The sequence below is a fragment of the Apodemus sylvaticus genome, chromosome 3 (genome assembly GCF_947179515.1).
Source record: "Apodemus sylvaticus chromosome 3, mApoSyl1.1, whole genome shotgun sequence".
NCBI classification, from domain to species: domain Eukaryota; kingdom Metazoa; phylum Chordata; class Mammalia; order Rodentia; family Muridae; genus Apodemus; species Apodemus sylvaticus.
In genome coordinates, this window is record NC_067474.1 from 148,001,352 (window position 1) to 148,022,492 (window position 21,141).

Genomic DNA, 21,141 nt, shown 5'->3' on the forward strand with positions numbered 1-21,141 from the left:
AGTACTATGAATGAAAACGCAATGGATGAGAACCTATCCCTCCACTGATAACATATTCTGAGGGGCTTTGTGTAATACATATAAAATTCGGCGGGGCAGTGGTGCCTTTAATTCCAGCACTTGGGAGGCAGAGACAGGCGGATTTCTGAGTTTGAGGCCAGCCTGATCTACAGAGTGAGTTCCAAGACAGCCAGGGCTATACAGAGAAACCCTGTCTCGAACCCCACCCCACAAAAAATACATATGAAATTAATATATATATTTATATAAAATTATACATATGAAAATTTATAAGAAATATATACCCAGGGTTGGAGAGGTGGTTCAGTGGTTTTTTTTTTCAAGACAAGGTTTCTCTGTGTAGCCCTGGCTGTCCTGGAACTCACTCTGTAGACCAGGCTGGCCTCAAACTCAGAAATCTACCTGCCTCTGCCTCCCAAGGGCTGGGATTAAAGGCGTGTGCCACTACTGCCCGAAGGCTCAGTGGTTAAGAATGTGTCCCACCCTTCCAGGAGATATCTGAGTTTGATTTCCAGCACACGTGGGCAGATCACCATCTCCTGTAACTCCAAATAATAATTACAAACTTTATTAATCTGCCTGCCTCTGCCTTGCAAGTGCTTGTCCTAACAGCCTTCTGAGCAGACTAGACACTCTACCAAGTGAGCCTCAACCTCACCCAAGTTTGTTTTGTTTTTTGAGACAGGGTTTCTCTGTGTGAGGTCTTGGCTGTCTTGATCTCTAGACCAGGCTTGTCTTGTAACTCACAGAAATCCACCTGCCTCTTCTGGGATTAAAGGTCTGTGACACCACCACCCTGTTCCTTGATTCGAATTTTTATTTCATGTCTTCAGAAATCTTCCACGTAGTGGTTCAGTTACTCTTACTTGCCATTTAGTGGCCACCTGGAGCGTCGGGTAACCACCAGGCCAGCCTGGGGCAAGAGGGTTTGGAGTGGGGTCTAAGAGCCTGGCTTCACTGTTCCTTTGTGGGAGGGGAGGCTCCGTAGTAAAACAGTGCAGTCTGATACTGGAGAGATGGCTCAGCAGTTAAGAGCACTGGTTGCTCTTGCAGAGGACCCTGATTTGATTCCTACCTCCTATATGGTGACTCAGAAGAACCTCTAACTCTAGGTCCATCCTCGGGATCCGACAACTCTTCTGTCTTCCATTTACACCTATGCTCATGTGCACATGCCTACAGACACTCCCCCCCATAATTCTTAAAAATTATATATTTACATAAATATATACCCACATTTATATTAATATATTATACACTCACATATAAAATATATTAATATATTTTATTTTATATATATTCTATACATAATTATATAATCATATAGTCATATAAATTATATGAATACATATTATATATGTGAATACATGTTCTATATTATCTGTATTCATGTATATATTTCTGAAAAAGACTGCAGTCCTGCCAAACCAAACTTGGTGGTGACCTACACATGCAAAAGGTGCAGAGTCCACACAGGAAGGAAGAGTAAAGCGAGTTGAGTTCCAGGGAAACGCCCGGCCTCCTTTGCGCACTGGGCGTGGTTAGGGACGGGGCTACGTCATGACGGCCGCTCCGGCAGCGGCGGGAGATCTGAACGCGGGTCGGCGCTAACGGCTGCTGCTTCGGCGTGCGGTTCCCGGACGCTATGAGACGTTCAGGACCGGAGGAGGAGGCGTGCGGAGTGTGGTTGGACGCGGCGGCGCTGAAGAGGCGGAAGGTGCAGGTGGGACGCCAGTATTGAGGCGCTGCGCGGGCTTTGGGGACGCCTGAAGGAGGGGGTCGGCACAGAGGGAGCACGGCTTCGGGGCGACGGGCTGCGTGAGGCCATAAACGTCATGTGGCATGCTGGGAAAGGTTCGGCATGCTGGGAGAGGCTAAGCATGCTGGGAAAGGCTCGGCTACCTGTCACACAGGGTCTGCTCTGCCCAGCTTGCCAGAACCTGCAACATCAAACATGCAGAACGAGGATCTGGCCCAACATGAAAGGAGCATCCCTGGCATGCTGGAGACTTGCGGACACTTAATATGTGTTGGTTGTGTCATTATTATTAATATTTTAACCAGTGAAAGACGATTGAGTAGTCCAGGTTCACCCAGTTCGCTCATTTCCAACAAGTGTGGGATAATTGCTTGTTTAGCATCTTACGCTAGCCGTGTGTTTAGGGTTTCAGGTAATATTACTTTGTTTGGTCCAGCTATATCCTAATATCAGTCTAATTACCTAGGCAGAACATAGGTCTCTATAAGTTGTTTCAAGAGAAATGTGATTTTTGGAGTTTAAAAAGATTGCTTGAGACTATTACAGCAGATTGAACGGAACAGGTGGAGAGTTGGGATTTAAATAGTTGATTAGCCGCCTGAAGACCAGCTGTTCACCATTTATTGGTGATGAAAAACTGGAGGTTCTTTTTTTGGTTGGTCTGTTTTGAGCCAGGGTTTTTCTGTTCTGGAACTCCGGCTGGCTGTTCTGGAACTCATTGTGTAGAGCAGCAGGCTGACCTTAAACTTAGAAATCCACTTCTTTGCCTCCAAAGTACTAGGATTAGTGTGTGTAAGCATACCCAACTGAAAATTTGAGGATTCTTTTTTTTTTTTTTTTAAGATTTATTTATTTTATGTATGTGAGTACACTGTAGCTGTCTTCAGACACACCAGAAGAGGGCATCAGATCCCATTACAGATGGTTATGAGCCACCATGTGGTTGCTGGGAATTGAACTCAGGACCTCTGGAAGAGCAGTCAGTGCTCTTAACCACTGAGCCATCTCTCCAGCCCCAAATTGAGGATTCTTAAAGTCATCTTACAACTGAAGTAACGCCTCACCACCCTGGACAGGGTTTCTCTGTGTAGTCCTGGCTGTAGAGATCCACCTGCTTTTGCCTCCTGAGTGCTAGGATTAAAGGACACCACTGCCTGGCTGAAGTAATTATTGGGGGCTAACAAATTTCACAATTTCTTTTTCCTCTTAAGAACATTTTTGGGATAGGTAATATATTGAAGTGTTCTGTAATTATAGTCTATGAGACATATTCCTGGCTTTGCCTGTAATTCGTGTGTGTGTGTGTGTGGGGGCACACAAATGCTTCTTTTTCCTATTTACAAATTTGCATGCAATACATTGTTTAGCAATTTGTATGTGTGTGTATTTAGATTTTTAAAATTATTTTAATTATGTGTATGTGTGTGACAAAAGCCATTTCTGTGATGACTGTGGCATAACCTTAATAAGGGAACAAGCCCTTATTAAGACAGGGTTTCAGCCAGGCAGTGGTCATGCATGCCTTTAATCCCAGCCCCTAGGAGGCAGAAGCAGGTGAAACTCTGAGTTCAAGGCCAGTCTGGTCTACAGAGTGAGTTCCAGGACTGTCAGGGCCACACAGAGAAACCCTGTCTTGAACCTCCCTCCCCCAAAAAAGACAGGGTCTTGTGCATTGCGGGCTGTCCTTGAGCTCACATGTAGTCTAGGATGACCTGAACTTGTGTTCTCCCACCTGTCTTCTGGGGGCTGGATTTTAGGCGTGGGCCATTATGCCCAATGTTATAAGGTGCTAGTGCTCAAAGTCCGAGCTTTGGATGCCAGACGAACACCCTCCAGCTGAAGGCCAGCCCAGCCCTAGGTTTTACCTTAGAGAACAATAATAGAAAACAATGATAACAGTCTCCCAGTGAACAGGGAGCATAGAGTACCCAGTGGGGTGCACTGGCTAAAGGTGACCCACATCCTGGGGGGGTCAGACTCACTGCAGTGGTCAGAGTGACAGGTTACATTAACTTGTTTATTTCCGTAGTTCCCACTGATGCATTAGACTTGAGTTGCTATAGGAAACTGAAACAAGAGAAAGCAGATCTTAGTAAAGGGGGTGCTTTCCTCAAACCCGGGGTTACAGCACTCACCTTCCACGGAAGGCCTCCAAGTTCTAGGACTGTTTGAAAAGACTAACTTACATAATTTTCAAGTTTTATTTTTTTAACTATGCTTCCTATATAAAAAAAAAAAAGAAAAATGAAAAATCTGCCACTGTCCCCTTGCTCCACCTGTGGGGATGGAATCTAGGGCCTGGCACATGCCAGGCAGGCAAGCACATTACCACTAAACTACTCTCCCTGACTTTTAAATCTTTTTTACTTCCTATGCAGATGTGTACGTATCAGCACATGTGTGTGGGCAGGCGTCCTTGTGAGTCCTTAGGAAATGCATTTTGCCTACACATTAGAGAGGTGACACAAATTTAAGGTGATTAATATGTTTGCTATCTTCATTGTGTTGCACTTAAATGTCATTATAATTAAAGAGCATGATCAGGAACATCGCAGAACCCCTGGCTGAGTCATCGCTGGTTTCTAGGCCAGTGAGGTGAACCGCAGATTGCTGTCCTATCCTTGGCAGCTCTGTTAGCATTCGTGCCGTCAGCACATTCTCTGCTGGCCTTTTTGCTATACTTAGAACTCTTCCCCCCTTCTTCCTCTTCCCATCCCATCAGCTTGTCCTTGGGCTGAACATAAGGCCCCCATGTCTAAGCCTCTTGCAGGGCATTCAAATCCTCTGCCACCTCCATGTCCTCAGCTCTTTCCCCCCTCACCCCGCTAAGGTCTCAACTGTGTTCCCAAACTCAAAATCCCCCAGCCTCAGCTTCCCACGTGCTGGGTTATGAGAGTTCCTCGGTGCCTTGTCTAGAGTCTGTCTCTTACTGGCTCTCCCACGTGGGCCAGAATGACCGTTTGCCTAGTTGAACTGGATCCCTCTCCTCACAACAGCCAGAAGTGGCCAAGCATCTGCGCTCACTGCTCAGCCTCACTCCGCCCCAGGCCCCGACCCTGCTGCTCCTCGGGTCCCTCAGCCTGGTGCTTTAGCACTTCTCTGCTCCAGTCTGCGCTTGCTCAGATCCCAGGTCCATCACTGAGTTCTTCCTTAGCCACATAACATAGGAGCCTTTGTCCCTGCCCCATGCCCTCGCCATCTCGCCCTTGCTTTATCTTTCACTGTGGCGCGGTCCGTCCAGCATGTGGTATGCTCTGTATTTAGCCTGCCCCTTTGTCTTCATTAGACTGAAAGGCCGCAGGAGGCTTCACCAGTGTACTCAGTGGATAGCTATCTGCGGAGTGAGCAGACTGGCCCGGCTTGGCCGTCTGCTCCTGTTGCAGTGCCTCACTCTCCGCTCTCACACATCTGAGAGATGAGTGGGTGGCCTTTGAGCTTTTTTGGGTAAAAATAGGCTGGAGATGTCCAGGAAAGTGGCTGCTGACATGTTTAGCACCCTCCTTGCCGATACTACCTTTTCTTTTTAATAGAGAAGGAAGGCCTAGTTCACAAGTGGAAAACTTAGTAGCGGTGGAGTCCAGGACGGCAGCACCTGTGGATGCACAGCTGTAGCCTGGCAGTGACTGTCATCCAGTCTTACGCTTTGTGCCTTCCTGGCATCCATTCAGTCAGAAGTGACCTTTCTTATGCCAGGAGTGGGGGTCACTGAGTGTATAAGTTTCCCAGGTTGTACTCTAACCTAGAACCCCCAGTTCCTCGGGGTACTCAGTCCAGTTACCTGCTTTATGCAGATGTTTGCTGGTGACCACTTCCCTGGGGGACAGCTAGCTGCAGCCTGGCTGGCTGGATTGGCTTATCTTTCTTCCTGATGCTGACTGGGTACTAACTCTGTGATCTAGAACTCCCATCTGCTTGCTTTATTTAATCCACCATTGAAATTCTCCAAGGAAAACTTGTTTGGATAATGTCCCGGACTCACGGAAAAGGTGAGTCCAGGTGAGCCCAGTGGTTTCTTCTGTGGTCTCCTGCCTTGGGATTACAGTCATGGACCCCCATAACCAGCAAAGAGCACCACCCCCACCCCCAATGCAGGCTGACCTCTAGCTTGCTGGGCATTTTGTTTGTTTGCATTTCAGTATCTCACATATATAGATACTCAAATATCATTCACAATATTTCACACATTTAACATGTGTTCCCATAAAACTGAGAGACCATATGCCAGCGTGGGCTTCTTACAATGTGTTGGCTAGGCTCCAAGAGTGAGTATTATAGAGAGCAAGGCAGAAGTGCTGTGCATTCTAGTTCTGGGATTCAGATTATGGGTCAAGATACACATGGGATTTTCCCCAAACTCAGATTCAAGGTGAAGCAATAAGAACCTTTCTCTCTCATGGAAAAATAAAATGGTCACCTTAGCAGGAGAACATGGGACACGGACACTCAGGATTGATTGTCTTACCTGGGTTGTGGGAGCTCCGGGAGTCATTCAGCCTGCAGCTCCACCTGGCTGTTTCTGCTGCCCACAGTTCCCCACAGAAGAACAGCTTGAGTAGTAGACTAAAGGGATCCCTGCAGATGTCTGGAAGTCATCTCTGAATTACAAAGCCTACCTCAGCTTCTCCAGGTCCCAGTCTTTATTGGCCAGGCAGTGGTGGCGCACACCTTTAATCCCAGCACTCTGGGAGGCAGAGGCAGGCGGATTTCTGAGTTTGAGGCCAGCCTAGTCTACAGAGTGAGTTCCAGGATAGCCAGAGCTACAAAGAGAAATCCTGTCTCAAAAAATGAAGAAACAAAAAAAAAAAAGGAAAAATATAGGGCGGGTGGTGGCGCAGGCCTTTAATCCCAGCAGTCTGGGAGGCAGAGGCAGGCGGATTTCTGAGTTCGAGGCCAGCCTGGTCTACAGAGTGAGTTCCAGGACAGCCAGGGCTACACAGAGAAACCCTGTCTGGAAAAAAAAAAAAAAGAAAAAAACAAAAAGGAAAAATATAAAAGGAAAGAAAAACAGTCCAATGTTCACTTAGTTCATAGACTGCAGTGCCCATCTTGGGTGCACTCTGACCTGGGAAGTGCTTCCGGGCAGCAGGCTAGGGAAGCCACCATGGCCGCCGCCTCTCTGCTCCCAGTTCCATACTGCCTGATGCTGGTCACAGTAGTTTGGGGTTTTGTGGGGTCGGCTATTTCTATTTTGTAATTTTAAATTTTATGTGTATGAATGTTTGCTAGCCTGTATGTCTGTACCACATGTATGCCTGGTGAGGTGGAGCCCGGAAGACATTGGATCCCCTGGAACTGGGGCTACAGATGGTAGTGACTCCTGTGTGTGTACAGGTCCTCTGGAAGAACAGCGAATGCTCTCTCTTTCCAGCTGGCCTATCTCCCTGTCTGCATTGCTCCTGTGTTTAAATGGTTTGGATGTAGCCCTGGTTGACCTAGAACTTGCTATGCAGACCAGTCTGACTGCGTCACCTGCTTCTGTCTTTCTAGTACAGATATTAGAAATGTGTGCCACTATACCTGACAAAAATCTGCTTTAAATGTACAATCTTGTTTTAACAACAGGGGTTCCAAATGTCCACCTGAAGTCAACTCCTGCCTAGAACTAATCATTTGGAGTCTAGTGTGTACATGTGTAAGTGTGTACATGTGTAAGCACTTGGGAGGCGGAGACAGGAGGGCCACAGATTCAAGGTCAGCTGGTCTACATAGTGAAACCTGCCAATAGTCTCTAATTCCAGTTCCAGGAGATCTGGTACCCTCTGTAGCCTCTGAGGGCACCGGACATGCACTCAGTCCACAGACACACTAAAAGGAGTTAGAGCTCCTCAGAGTCCATAATTAAGGTGGCAAACAGACCTAGAGAAGGGAACAGAACAGTACAAGCCCGAGCATGCCCAGACAGGCCTGAAACAAGGCTGTTAAGTCATTCCAGGAACTGACCAGCCATAAAGATAAGGGACATGCCTGGACAATCTCCACTGAGTCATGAGCCATCTGGACTGGCGGCACCTGTCTCCCGCCTCTGATGTAGTTTAATGTTGACCAGACTTCCTGCTAACAAAGATAAGCCGCCCTCCTACATTGCCGATGCCCCCGATCTGCAGGTACTGTTTACTGATGTAACCGCGCCAATTCCTCCCGCCAGTGTTTGAATCAACCAATCATGTGTAACCGCGCCAAAACCCTCTGACTTTTACTATATAAACCCCTGGTTTCTGAGTCTTGGGGTCGATTCCTCTGTCTCCTGTGTGAGATATGTTTCGGCTCAGAGCTCCGATATTAAACTGCCTCGTGTGTTTGCATCAAGTTAGCCTCTCGCGTTTCCTTGTGTGTGTGCCATTCCAAGACTCGAGTGGGGGGGTCTCCCCCAAAGGGGGGGCCTACATTTGGGGGCTCGTCCGGGATTCTAGTGTCACCCAAGAACCCCATAGACCCCTTGGAGGTATGTTTGTGTGAGTCTTGAGTGTCTGAGTACAGCGCCGCTGTGTTTGTATTTTGGTTTCGGGACATCCTAGAGCTGCAGGCTGCAACCCTGGAAGAAGTTCCAAGGGTGAAAGACAGGGGGACCTTACTGTGGTTTTCTGGAACGAAGGGGACCGAGTACTCTTACCGAAGTGGAAGCGGAATCCTACCCCATCAGAGGTCACATTTGGCTGTTTAAGTCCAGACGTGGACGAGTGTGTTTGGACGTGCTATTGTTTGTTGTTTTTGTTCTGTTCTTGTGTTTTTTGTTTTTTTTGCCATGGGGCAGACCGTGACAACCCCTTTGTCTTTGACTGAGGAACATTGGACACACGTTAGGGCAAGAGGACGGAATTTGTCAGTAGAAATTAAGAAAAAACCTTGGCAGACCTTTTGTACCCCGGAATGGCCTGCTTTTGGGGTAGGCTGGCCGCCCATAGGAACTTTCGATTTGCTTACCATCAGGGCCGTGAAGGCCGTTGTTTTTCAGGAAGGACCAGGATCACACCCAGACCAACAGCCGTACATCACGGTATGGGAGGACTTGGTGCGATCCCCACCTCAGTGGGTCCGGCTATTCCTCCCACCCTGTCATTCCTGCTCCAGGATCATGGCTGTCCAAGAAAGTGCCGCGAACGAGAAACTGCAGCCTGAAGAAGATGGCAAACGCAGCACTTCGCCAGCACCCACCCCTATGATCTACCCTGAAATAGAAGAACCCCCCGAATGGCCCACTCTCTCGCCTCCACCTTACCCTCGAGCTCCACTACCAGAGCCCCAACCCTCGGCTCCACCAGCCACCTTTCCAGCCCTGGCACCTGGAGCTGGAAGAAGGGGTCCTTCTGCGGGGACAAGGAGCCAACGGGGAGCCACCCCTGAAGGACTGGCCGACTCTACTGTGGCGCTTCCCCTTAAGGCTGTCGGGCCACCCCCAGATGACCAGAATGACTTACAACTTTTACAGTACTGGCCTTTCTCTTCCTCTGACCTTTATAACTGGAAAGTTAATCACTCTCCCTTTTCAGAAAATCCTGCAGGGCTTACAGGCTAATAGAGTCCGTGATGTTCTCGCATTAGCCTACCTGGGACGACTTCCAACAGCTCTTACAAACCTTGTTCACCACTGAGGAGAAACAAAGAATTCTCCTCGAAGCTCAGAAAAATGTCCAGGACAATGTCGGATGTCCTGTCCAGACCCTGGCTGGGATAGATGATGGATTCCCCTTGACGTGTCCTCAATGGGACTATAACACGGTACAAGGTAGAGAATGGCTGTCCAATTACCGTCGGGCTCTAGTGGAGGGTCTCAGGGGTGCCGCACGAAGGCCCACAAATTTGGCTAAGGTAAGAGAGGTCATGCAGGTGATGACTGAACCCCCTTCAGTCTTTCTGGAGAGGCTCATGGAGGCTTACAGAAGGTGCACCCCTTTTGACTCTACGTCTGAAGGGCAGCGAGCCTCCGTGATTATGCCTTTTATTGAGCAGTCAGCCCCTGACATCAGAAGGAAATTGCAGCGGATTGAGGGATTACAGGATTATACTATAAGAGATGTGGTTAGGGAGGCTGAGAAAGTGTTGATAAAAGGGAGACAGAGGAGGAGAAACAAGAAAGAGAAAAGAGAGAAAGGAGAGAAGATGAGGATAGGAGAGACAAGAAACAGGAAGACTCTGATTAGAATACTGGCCGCAGTAGTAGACAGAGATAAAAGAGATAGGACTAGGCAGTTAGTGGACCTGGGAGATGGAAAATGTCAGGGGCCAAGGAGACCCAGAAGAGATAGACCTCACTTGGAAAAAGATCAATGCGCATGCTGTAAAGACAAAGGGCACTGGGCCCACGAGTGCCCCAAGAAGAAGCAAGGGACAAAGGTGCTGTCCCTCAAAGATGATAAAGACTAGGGGAGACGGGGCTCGGCTCCCCTCCCCGAGCCTAGGGTAACCTTACAAGTGGAGGGGACCCCCATAAGTTTCTTGGTTGATATGGGTGCAGAATACTCGGTGCTTAAAACCCCTTTGGGTAAGATAAAAAATGAAAAGACGCTAGTGATTGGGGCCACGGGGAAGAAATCCTACCCATGGACCACTTCTCTGATGGTGGACCTAGGGAAGAACCTAGTAACTCACTCATTCATGGTCATCCCAGAGTGCCCTACACCTCTACTAGGAAGAGACTTATTAACCAAGTTAAAGGCACAAATAACTTTCGCCCCCTCTGGACCGGAACTGTCCTGGGGGACTGTGCCACCTCAGACCTTAGGGTTGTCTTTACAATTAGGAGAAGAATATTGGATTTACCAAAAGGAAATAACACCCCCTGAGGGGCTACAGGACTGGCTTACTCGATTTCCTCAGGCATGGGCTGAGACCAGGGGAATGGGAATGTCCCCCGGTGGTGACTGAGCTTAAGTCTGGGGCCACTCCCATTAGGGTCTGATGGGCAAAGAAGCACAGGAAGGCATATGCCCTCACATCACCAGACTACTCCAGGAAGGGATCCTAGTCTCCTGTAAGTCTTCTTGGAATACCCCCCTCCTCCCGGTAAAGAAACCGGGAATGAATGACTATCGCCCTGTACAAGACCTTAGAGAAGTCAACAAAAGAGTACAAGACATACACCCCACTGTACCAAATCCTTATAATCTGCTTAGCATGCTGCCACCTGAACGAGCCTGGTATACTGTGTTAGATCTTAAAGACGCTTTCTTTTGCCTGAGGATACACCCCAACAGCCAGCCCTTGTTCGCCTTCGAATGGTGGGACCCTGAGTACGGAAGAAACGGACAGCTTACATGGACTAGGTTGCCTCAGGGATTCAAAAATTCACCCACTGTTTGATGAAGCCCTACATCGAGATCTAGCCCCCTTCGAGCTGATAATCCACAGGTGATCCTCCTGCAATATGTGGATGATCTTCTTTTGGCCACAGAAACACATGAGGAGTGTGAACGTGGGACTCAAAATCTCCTGGCCTAGTTAGGTGAGTTGGGGTACCGGGTTTCGGCTAAAAAGGCACAGCTGTGCCGGACTGAGGTAACCTATCTGGTGGGATATACCCTGAAAAATGGGCAGCGATGACTCACAGAAGCTAGGAACCGGACAGTGACACAGATCCCGACCCCAACCACCCCTCGCCAGGTAAGAGAATTCCTGGGGACTGCGGGATTCTGCAGACTCTGGATTCCAGGGTTCACTACCTTGGCAGCCCCCTTATACCCCTTAACAAAGGAAAAGGGGGAATTCATTTGGACTAAGAAACATCAATTGGCTTTTGAGACTCCCAAAAAGGTGCTGCTATAGGCCCCTGCCCTAGCACTGCCTGATTTAAAAAAACCTTTCACCCTATACATTGATGAGAGAAATGGAGTGGCCAGGGGGGTCCTCACTCAGACTTTAGGACCCTGAAAGCGCCCTGTAGTCTACCTGTCAAAGAAACTGGATCCTGTGGCCAGCAGATGGCCCTCCTGTCTACGGGCAATAGCAGCTACTGCCGTATTGGTGAAAGATGCTGATAAACTGACTATGGGCCAGAATGTGACAGTAGTGGCCCCGCACACCCTCGTGAGTGTCATTCGACAGCCCCCAGACAGCTGGATGACTAACGCTCGGATGGCCCACTTACAGAGTTTGTTGTTGACTGAGCGGGTGACCTTCGCTCCACCCGCCATTCTTAATCCTGCCTGCCACCTTACTGCCTGAAGCTGACGAAACCCCCGTACATCACTGTGAGGATATACTGGCAGAAGAAACTGGGACTCAGCCAGACTTAACTGACCAACCTTGGCCCAGGGTGATGACCTGGTTCACTGATGGAAGCAGCTTCATGGTAGAAGGTAAGCGCAGAGCCGGTGCAGCGGTAGTGAATGGGAAGTCTGTCATATGGACCAGTAGCCTACCTGAAGGGACATCAGCCCAGAAAGCAGAACTTATTGCCCTAACTCAGGCTTTGAGACTAGCAGAAGGGAAGGCTGTCAATATTTATACTGACAGCTGGTATGCCTTTGCAACAGCTCATGTTCATGGGGCGATTTACCTACAACGTGGACTACTGACTTCCGCTGGGAAGGACATCAAAAATAAAGAAGAAATTCTTAGCCAGCTAGAAGATGTTCATTTGCCCCACACAGTGGCGATCATCCGTTGTCCAGGACATCAAAAGGGAACTGAACCAATAGTGGAAATCAGATGGCAGATCAGGTAGCTAAAGAGGCAGCACAAGGACCACTGACTTTGGTAATTAAAACCACACCCCAGCCAGTCGAAGAGATCCCCAAAAAATGGATCCTCACAAAAGAAGAGGGGCTGGAGTACTTGACTAATATACACCACCTCACTCACCTGGGAACCAAAAAGATGAAGAAACTAGTCAATAGATCCCCTCACCATATCCCTCAACTACAGAAGTCAGTAGAGGACCTGGTAAAGAACTGTCAAGCATGCACGCTCACCAATGGCGGGTCCAACAAGACTCATGGCGGAAGACGCTTGCGAGGAGACAGGCCAGGGACTTATTGGGAAATTCACTTTACCGAGGTCAAACCAGCCAGATATGGAAATAAATACCTTCTAGTTTTTGTAGATACCTTCTCAGGGTGGACTGAAGCATTCATTCCCCACCAAAAGAGAGATGGCTAACGTGGTGGCCAAAAAGATACTTGAAGAAAATTTTCCCCATTTTGGGATACCTAAGGTAACTGGGTCAGACAACGGACCTGCTTTCGTCGCCCAGGTAAGTCAGGGATTGGCCAGACAGCTGGGGATAAATTGGAAGTTACATTGTGCCTACAGACCCCAGAGTTCAGGACAGGTAGAGAGGCTGAATAGAACTCTAAAAGAGACCTTGACTAAATTGACCTTAGAGACCGGCGGGAATGATTGGACAGTCCTTCTCCCTTACGCCCTATTCCGGATCCAAAATACTCCCGGAGCCTCAGGTCTAACACCCTTTGAACTAATGTTTGGGGCGCCCCCACCCATCTATATGACTGTAGAGAGTAAAACCTGTCCTGATGTTTTCCCCTCCCCCATTCCCCCATCTCTCCTCCTAGCTCCGCTGAAGGTGCTCAAGATTGTGAGGAAAGAAATCTGGGAGCAGTTGAAAGAAACCTACATCGCTGGCAACTTGCTTGTGCTGTATCAGTTTGAAGTGGGAGATACGGTCCTGGTGAGAAGGCACTGAGCAGGGGACCTCAATCACGGTGGAAAGGACCCTACCTGGTGCTGTTGACTACACCTACCGCTGTGAAGGTAGAGGGAATTCCTACCTGGGTTCATGCCTCACACCCCCAGGACTGATCGAGATGAGTGGATTTTGGAAAAGACTGATAATCCTTCTAAACTGCACCTGCATCGCTTGCATACGTCCGAAGATCGACAATCCACACGCCCCTCGGACACTGACTTGGCAAGTACTGGATACCAACACGGAAAAATTATAAGTAGCACCCAAACCATTGCGCCTGCGGGCACCTGGTGGCCGGATCTTGGGTTCTGTTTTCGAACCACAAACCCCACTGCTAAGAGTAGTCCTCCTAACATTGTTCGAAGAAAGGGGTTTTATGCCTGCCCTGGAGCCACTGACCCTAGAGATTGTGGAAGGCCAGATGAGTTCTTTTGTAGGAGTTGGAGCTGTGTAACCTCCAATGATGGGGTTTGGAAATGGTCAGTTGATTCAACCGATCGAATAACCCTTTCTTTTGCAAATCTAGGACTGGGGCGGCATGTCACCATTCCTCTATATGTAGGCAAGCCCTGCTCTCCTAGGGACCTAGACTACGTAAGAGTTCGGTTCACTGACACAGGAAAACGAACCCCCTTGACTACCTGGCTCCAAGGGTTGTCCTGGGGACTGGTTTACTATAACCATCGGAATAAACCTGGGTCCCTGATATCAATCCGACTCAAAATAGAAAGTCTGCCCCCAGTTCCAATAGGACCTAACAAGATCCTCCTAGAACAAGGCCCTCCTGCCAGGCCCAAGCCTCTGACTCCTGTAACTGTCCCATCTGTCCCGAGAACTGTGAGACCCTTTAACACCATCATTCCTCACGAACCCTCGACCGTTATCCCTACATATCCCTCGACGGGACAGAAACTGTTCAACCTGGTCAGAGGAGCTTTTTATGCCCTAAACAGCACTGACCCAGATGCTACTATTGACTGTTAGTTATGCTTATCTTCAGGCCCCCCCTACTATGAAGGAATCGCCTATAATGGAGATTTCAATAAAACCAGTAATCATGCTTCCTGCTCGTGGGGGACGGGAAAGAAATTAACCCTGACTGAGGTAACAGTGTCAGGGGAGAGTCCCGGTCTTTGCATAGGGACCCCTCCCCCTTCCCACCGTCATCTATGTGGCCGGACTCACTCTGTGAGCAGGACAGAAACCAGCTATTACTTGGTACCCTCTCCAGCTAGCTGGCTGGTGGGCCTGCAACACAGGGTTTACCCCCTGCGTATCAACTAGTGTTTTTGACCCCTCTCATGATTTCTGTGTCATGGTTCAGCTTCTACCCCAAATGTATTATCACCCTGCTTCCTACCTAGAAGATGAGTATACCAGCAAGAGAATAAAAAGGGAACCAGTTTCCCTAACCCTAGCTATGATGCTGGGAGCCGGTCTTGAGGTGGGAGTAGGGACGGGCATAACATCCCTAATTGAAGGTAGACAAGGAGCTCAGTCTTTCCAGTCTCTAAAGGAAGCTATAAATGAAGACTTAGAGATGCTGCAAAAATCCATGGATGCCTTAGAGAAATCTTTGACCTCCTTATCTGAAGCAGTGTTACAGAATAGAAGAGGTTTAGATTTATTAGTTTTAAAAGAGGGAGGACTGTGTGCAGCCTTAGAAGAAGAATGCTGTTTTTATGCAGACCACACAGGAGTAGTCAGGGATTCTATGCAGAAATTAAGGGAGAGACTTGAAAAGAGAAAGCGAGATGGAGAAGCACAACAGGGATGGCTCGAATCATGGGACTCTAAGTCTCCATGGGTGACCACTTTAGTCTCTGCCCTCACCGGGCCAATTCTTGTTATATGTTTGGTTCTAATCTTTGGTCTTTGTTTAATAAATAAAGGACTTGCTTTCGTTAGGGATAGGGTAAATGCAGTGCATCTTATGGCTCTCCAATGCCAGTGTCAATTTATAGTTAAAATAGAAGGAGAATGTGATTGCCATTCCCCATATGAAGATACCAATTTTTAAAATTCTAAGATTAGAATTATTTAGTAGAAGAGGGGAATAAAAGGAGTTCGAACTCCTCAGAGTCCATAATTAAGGCGGCAAACAGACCTAGAGAAGGGAACAGAACAGTACAAGCCCGAGCATGCCCAGACAGGCCTGAAACAAGGCTGTTAAGTCATTCCAGGAACTGACCAGCCATAAAGATAAGGGACATGCCTGGACAATCTCCACTGAGTCATGAGCCATCTGGACTGGCGGCACCTGTCTCCCGCCTCTGATGTAGTTTAATGTTGACCAGACTTCCTGCTAACAACGATAAGCCGCCCTCCTACATTGCTGATGCCCCGATCTGCAGGTACTGTTTACTGATGTAACCGCGCCAATTCCTCCCGCCAGTGTTTGAATCAACCAATCATGTGTAACCGCGCCAAAACCCTCTGACTTTTACTATATAAACCCCTGGTTTCTGAGTCTTGGGGTCGATTCCTCTGTCTCCTGTGTGAGATATGTGTCGTCCCGGAGCTCCCATATTAAACTGCCTCGTGTGTTTGCATCAGGTCGGTCTCTCGCGCTTCCTTGGGTGTGCACCATCCCGAGACTCAAGTGGGGGTCTCCCCAAAAGGGGTTCCTATAACACATGTAGGCAAATACTCATGAAATAAAAATAAATCTTAACAAATACAGCGTGAGGGAGAAAGGAACTTTATTCCCAGCTGGTTCCGAGTGGAGCCTGGTGCGCCACTGTGAAATCAGCATGGACCTTTGAGCACACGGCCTGGGCCTTCTGCTCCTGGACATATACCCGAAGGACTTAACCTACTGCAGAGATACGTGCTCATCCGCGTTTATTGCCACTCTATCCCAACATCAAGGAGATGGAATCAACCTAGATACGCATCCACAGATGTACTGAATGGATGATGAAAACGTGGTATGTGTACATCACATTCAACATTAAGGAAAATAAAATGATGCAGTCGGCAAGAAAACAGATGGGAATTGGCTCGCAGCTTGAGGGATGGTTGCTGGCTAGGGCAGTTGTTCACATTGTGTCTGCAGTTAGTAAACAGACTGAGGGCTGTAGGTCCAGCTAGCTGCCTTTCTCCTTTCTGCATGGTGCTGCCTACCTGGAGTGAGGCTTCCCACCTCAGTTAAGGCAGTCCTGAACAGGCAAGGCTGGAAGCTAGCCTCTCCTAGATAATCCCTTCCTGGAGATCCCAGGGGCTTGTCTCCTGGGTTATTTTAGTTTATCTATCTATCTATCTATCTATCTATCTATCTATCTATCTATCTATCTATCTGGTTTTTTTGAGACGGGGTTTCTCTGTGTAGCCCTGGCTGTCTTGGAACTCACTCTGTAGACCAGGCTGGCCTCGAACTCAGAAATCCACCTGGCTTTGCCTCCCAAGTGCTGGGATTAAAGGCGTGTGTCACCACTGCGTGGCTTTATTTTATTTTTTATTTACTTTTTTATTTTCCTAGGTTATTTTAACTCCTGTCAGATTGACAGTATTAATGACCATGGTTAAGACAATCATTTTCACAGTATTAGTTCTTCAATGAACATGGGAGATTTTTTCATCTCGTGTCTTCAGTTTCCCTGAGTGTTTTATTAAAGTTTTTATTATAAGTGTAGAGATCTTTCACTTATTTGGTTAATTTTATCCGGGGAATTCTATCTTTTTTGAGGTAATTTCAAATGTAATTTCTTCCTTGGCATATTTATTATTGGTATATAGGAAGGCTGCAGATGTAGGTAAGCTAGTATATCTTTTCACCTTGCTGAAAGTGTTTATCAGTTCAGGAGTTTTCTGGTAGTGTGTAGGGGTCTCTGTCTATACTCATTTCAGTTACAGATGGGGTGCTTTGACTTCCCCTTCCCTGTTTTTAACCCTTCTGTTTGCTTCTCCTATTGTCCAGCTAAGACCGCTAATACTGATTAGAGCAGGAATGTAGATTCCTTGACTTGTTCCGGTTTTAGTGAAAATTTTTCTTATATAGCATATGTTGCCTTTTTATTTATTTGTGTTTCTTTTGTTCGGGTTTCTTCAGGACTTTGATCATAAAGGGATGTTTGAATGGATTGAACTCATCCCGTGTGGTCCTGTGGCCATGTTGGTTCGTTCTCTCTCAGAGAGAGAGAGAGAGAGAGAGAGAGAGAGAGAGAGAGAGAGAGAGAGAGAGAGAGAGAGAGAGAGAGGCTTTCTCTATGTAGCCCTGGCTCTCCTGGATCTCACTTTGTAGACCAGACTGACCTCCAACTCAAATCCGCCTGCATTAAAGGCATGCGCCACCACTGCCCACTGTGGCCATGTAACCGTTAAGTGCATATTTGAAAATTATAGAAAATGTATTGATTGCTAGTGCAGATTCAATTATTTCTAACTCTAAAAGAGAGGGCCTCATCTTTGCATTCTTTGAGTAATACTGTTTGGTCAGTCTTACTGATAACTCTTCGATATTGGAAAGACTGAGCTGAAGTAAAGGGTTGTCTCGATGGCAGGAGGCAGAGGGAGATGACGTCCAGTACGAGCCACCTGCCTAGAGAATGGGGTAGAGTTGGGCCCACAGGGCGGAACTAGTATGCTTCCAAGAATTTCTGCTATTAATAGTAACAGGCTCCATTCTTTTTCTCCTTCAGACACATTTAATCAAACTAGGCACCAAAATGCTGACATTGCTTCCTGGAGAGAGGACACCTAATACTCCTTTTACCCAAAGAGGAGGCACTCGGCAGACCAGCATCACATCCTTTGTCACCTCACAGCCAGGTACGGTGCCCACTGGGAACATTCAGTATCTGAGAGCAGAGCAAGTGTGTTCACTTCTGTGATGGAGTGTTTGCTGGTTCTGTTCTGCACCATCTAATTTTAAATATTTGTATTCACCAATAGAGCAGTGAGGAGGGGCATATGTGAGAGCTGTCTCAGAGCAGGCTGGAGCACACAGAGCCAGTTGGGGGAGCACTGGGAATAAGTGCTCCCACTCTCTGTGCCACTCAGGATAGCTGTGTAAACTTATGTGCACCGTTCTCCTCCAAACAAAACATCCGCACTTCTGTCTTATATAACAAAGGGAGCTCCCCTCCTACACTTCCCAAAATCCACTCCCCATTTTCAAAATCTGGTATATTTTATATACTCTTATGTTGAATTCTTAAGAAAAATTGAAGATTCTCACAGAATAGTTTCTGTAGTGTATCTTATTGGACAAGTAAAAAAAGAAATCCACCATTCTGCTTTTTAAAATGATATCTTTATATAACTTGATTGCAATTTGTATGAACTAGGAATCTTGTTTTACTCATCTTTAAGGGAGAACAGGACCCATCCACATTTGTTGAAATGGATAGGCTAGACACGAACTTGTTTTCAGTTTCTAACTGGTTGATTTTGCATCCTATTCTCTTCATTGGCTTTCCCATGAAATGTCTGAGTTGTAAAGAAATGACATTTTTATAATTACCAGAAAATTTTAGAGTTTGATTGCTAATATGACCTTAAAAATGTCTGAGCATATTTTCTTAAGGATAATAACTGGGTATGTGGTTAGCTAAGGCAGGATCATTGTTTAGTAGGAATCATAGTAAATAAAACAAAAGCGAAACTGGCCCTTTGTTAAAGACCCTGTGACGAAAACTGAGTAGGAGAAGTCCACTGTGGTCTGACTGTAAAGCCTAATGGACTTGTTAGCAGAAGGCAGGTCACTGGCAGCATCCTGTTTGAACAGGGGAATATATGATTGAAGTCTTAGCGCATTCAGCAGAGAAAAGCAAGACTGAAAATAGGAGTTAGCCATGAAGCTCTTTTAAGAGCTAGGACTCCTAGATCTGGTAGTAACAGTACCTGATACTGGGTTTGGAAAACCCAATGAGCTCCTTCCTGTTCAGAGTGTTTTTCTTAGAATAATTATCTTTCATTTCATTAGGAATGGCAAATGGTGGTAACCAGAAGGACATTTTCTCCCTTAAAGAAAATCAGATCAACAAAGAATGCAAGAGAACCCAGCTCGACTGTTTGGTCCGGGGATTGGAGGATGATTTCTTGGTATCACCTTTGGTCATTTCAACTCCTGCAGACATCCAGGAAGCTGAACATTCCCCTCAGTCTCCCCAGATTTCAGGCTGCCGGAGTTTGGAAACATCATCTTTGACTATAATGCCCCAGCCTGGTGTCATGATGGGCACTGGAGAGAGTAAAGGCCCTCTGGATTCTTCCTTTACCCAGTTCTTGGAACGCTCTTGTTTGGTGGACCAAAGAGAGGCCAAGAGGAAAAGGGAAGGGCTTCTTGGGTCTAAGACAGACTGTGCAGAGATGGGAAGCCATATCAGACCACCCGGGGGTAAATGCCATCGGCCCTTGGTCAAAGCTGAAGTGGGGAAGAAGGGTCCTGCCAAGGGAACCAGGCAGGCCCCTGTGCATCTTCAAACCTATAGGTCTGGATCCTGTGGTAGGAAACAAACACTATTGGCGACAAAAAGCCCTTGTCCTCTTTCTGTATTTTCCTGGGACAGTGAAAAAAATGACAGGGACTCCTGGAGTCAGCTTTTCACTGAGGATTCCCAAGGCCAGCAAGTCATTGCCCACAACACTAAAATGCCTTTCCGAGATGTAACCAATTCTAGGAATCAAGGCTCAGGGCAGTTTCCTGACAGCCCTCAGGCTCAGGGTCAAGATGGGCCTACTCAGTGCCATCTGCAGTCACACCTGCTCTTTACCCAAGACTCTGAAGGTAATCGGGTTATCAGGCACTAGTTCTAGATGTTGATATGAATGTATCTTAAAGTGGTAGAGATGGAGGGAAGTAGGGTAGGGCTGGGTAGAGAGGAGGGTTTGGGGAAAGGCCAGGTGGGATGAAGCCGCTGTGCTGTGGACTATTTTCCGTATGTAAATAAAGCAGGCAGTGTGTGGTAGGCATGCTGGTTGGTGTCATGCTCTCCACTCAGGAAGGTGACTGGTGTATCCCATTATTGGACGTGATGAGTCCTGAGACAGCAAGACAGGACTAACCCTGTGGTTACCCCGTGGAAACCATCTCAGTTCCTGGAGCTGCTCCTCTGCCCTTCTAGACAGATACTTGCTCTTTTCATCTCTGGATCATTCAAGCATCAGCTTGGGACCATTATTCCCAACTGCAGTTGAAGAGAAGCCTTCCTCCCCAGCCCAGGCGTGTGGGGCTGGTTGTGTGTGTGTGTGTGTGTGTGTGCGCGCATATGGCAGATGATCATCTCCACCCCTTCTCCAGACAAGGGTTTTTCTGTGTAGCTCTGGGTGGCCTTGAACTCACAGAGATCTTGCTTCTCTCTGCCCCCTAAGTGCTGGGATGAGCCACCACAGTCTATAGGCCATCTTCCTGTTGGTGTTAACTATGCATTGTATGGTTGGGGCTGGAGAGATGGCTCAGATGTTAAGAGCACTTGCTGCTCTCAGAGAATCCAGGTTCAGGTGCCAGCACCCCTATGTCAGTTCATAACTTCCTGAACTAGTTCTATGGGATCTGACCTCTACAGGCACCAGACGTACATGTGGTACAGACAGACATGCAGGTACTCATACACATAAAATGAAATTTTTTAAAAAAGTTATCTGCTTTATCTTTTCATCCCCAAATCTGAACTATTACTCTTCCGTGAGGGAAGAGGTAAGTTCCCTTTGCAAAAATGACTCTAGGTTAATGTCTAGAAAGCTGGCTCTGGTGGTAATTAAAATACTTATCAGAGCT

The 21,141-nt window shown here is 47.4% G+C and overlaps 1 protein-coding gene across 8 annotated transcripts; it reads left to right on the forward strand.

Annotated features, from left to right (window-relative positions):
• Nucleotides 1-1,581: 1,581 nt before the first annotated feature.
• Nucleotides 1,582-20,334, forward strand: Aunip (aurora kinase A and ninein interacting protein). Of its 8 annotated transcripts, none has more exons than XM_052177697.1 (5): nt 1,700-1,744; nt 8,849-9,586; nt 13,288-13,643; nt 18,062-18,191; nt 19,348-20,334. In XM_052177697.1, exons 3-5 carry the CDS (start codon nt 13,512-13,514, stop codon nt 20,172-20,174), a joined length of 1,089 nt encoding a protein of 362 aa, XP_052033657.1. In that variant the 5' UTR covers nt 1,700-1,744; nt 8,849-9,586; nt 13,288-13,511; the 3' UTR covers nt 20,175-20,334. The 8 variants fall into 8 exon arrangements, with proteins under 8 accessions (XP_052033659.1, XP_052033658.1, XP_052033654.1 ...); XM_052177696.1 differs by lacking the exons at nt 1,700-1,744; nt 8,849-9,586 and adding exons at nt 9,593-12,072; nt 12,250-12,968; XM_052177694.1 differs by lacking the exon at nt 8,849-9,586 and having other exon boundaries at nt 1,649-1,744.
• The last annotated feature ends 807 nt before the right edge of the window (nt 20,335-21,141 follow it).

Bases quoted from the DNA above. Each gene is read 5' to 3' on its own strand.
- Aunip (XM_052177694.1), top strand. From the start codon at position 13,512: ATGCCTCACACCCCCAGGACTGATCGAGATGAGTGGATTTTGGAAAAG. The intron at 13,644-18,061 runs GCAAGTACTGGA...TTTCTCCTTCAG, and splicing joins GCCCCTCGGACACTGACTTG to ACACATTTAATCAAACTAGG. The intron at 18,192-19,347 runs GTACGGTGCCCA...TCATTTCATTAG, and splicing joins CTTTGTCACCTCACAGCCAG to GAATGGCAAATGGTGGTAAC.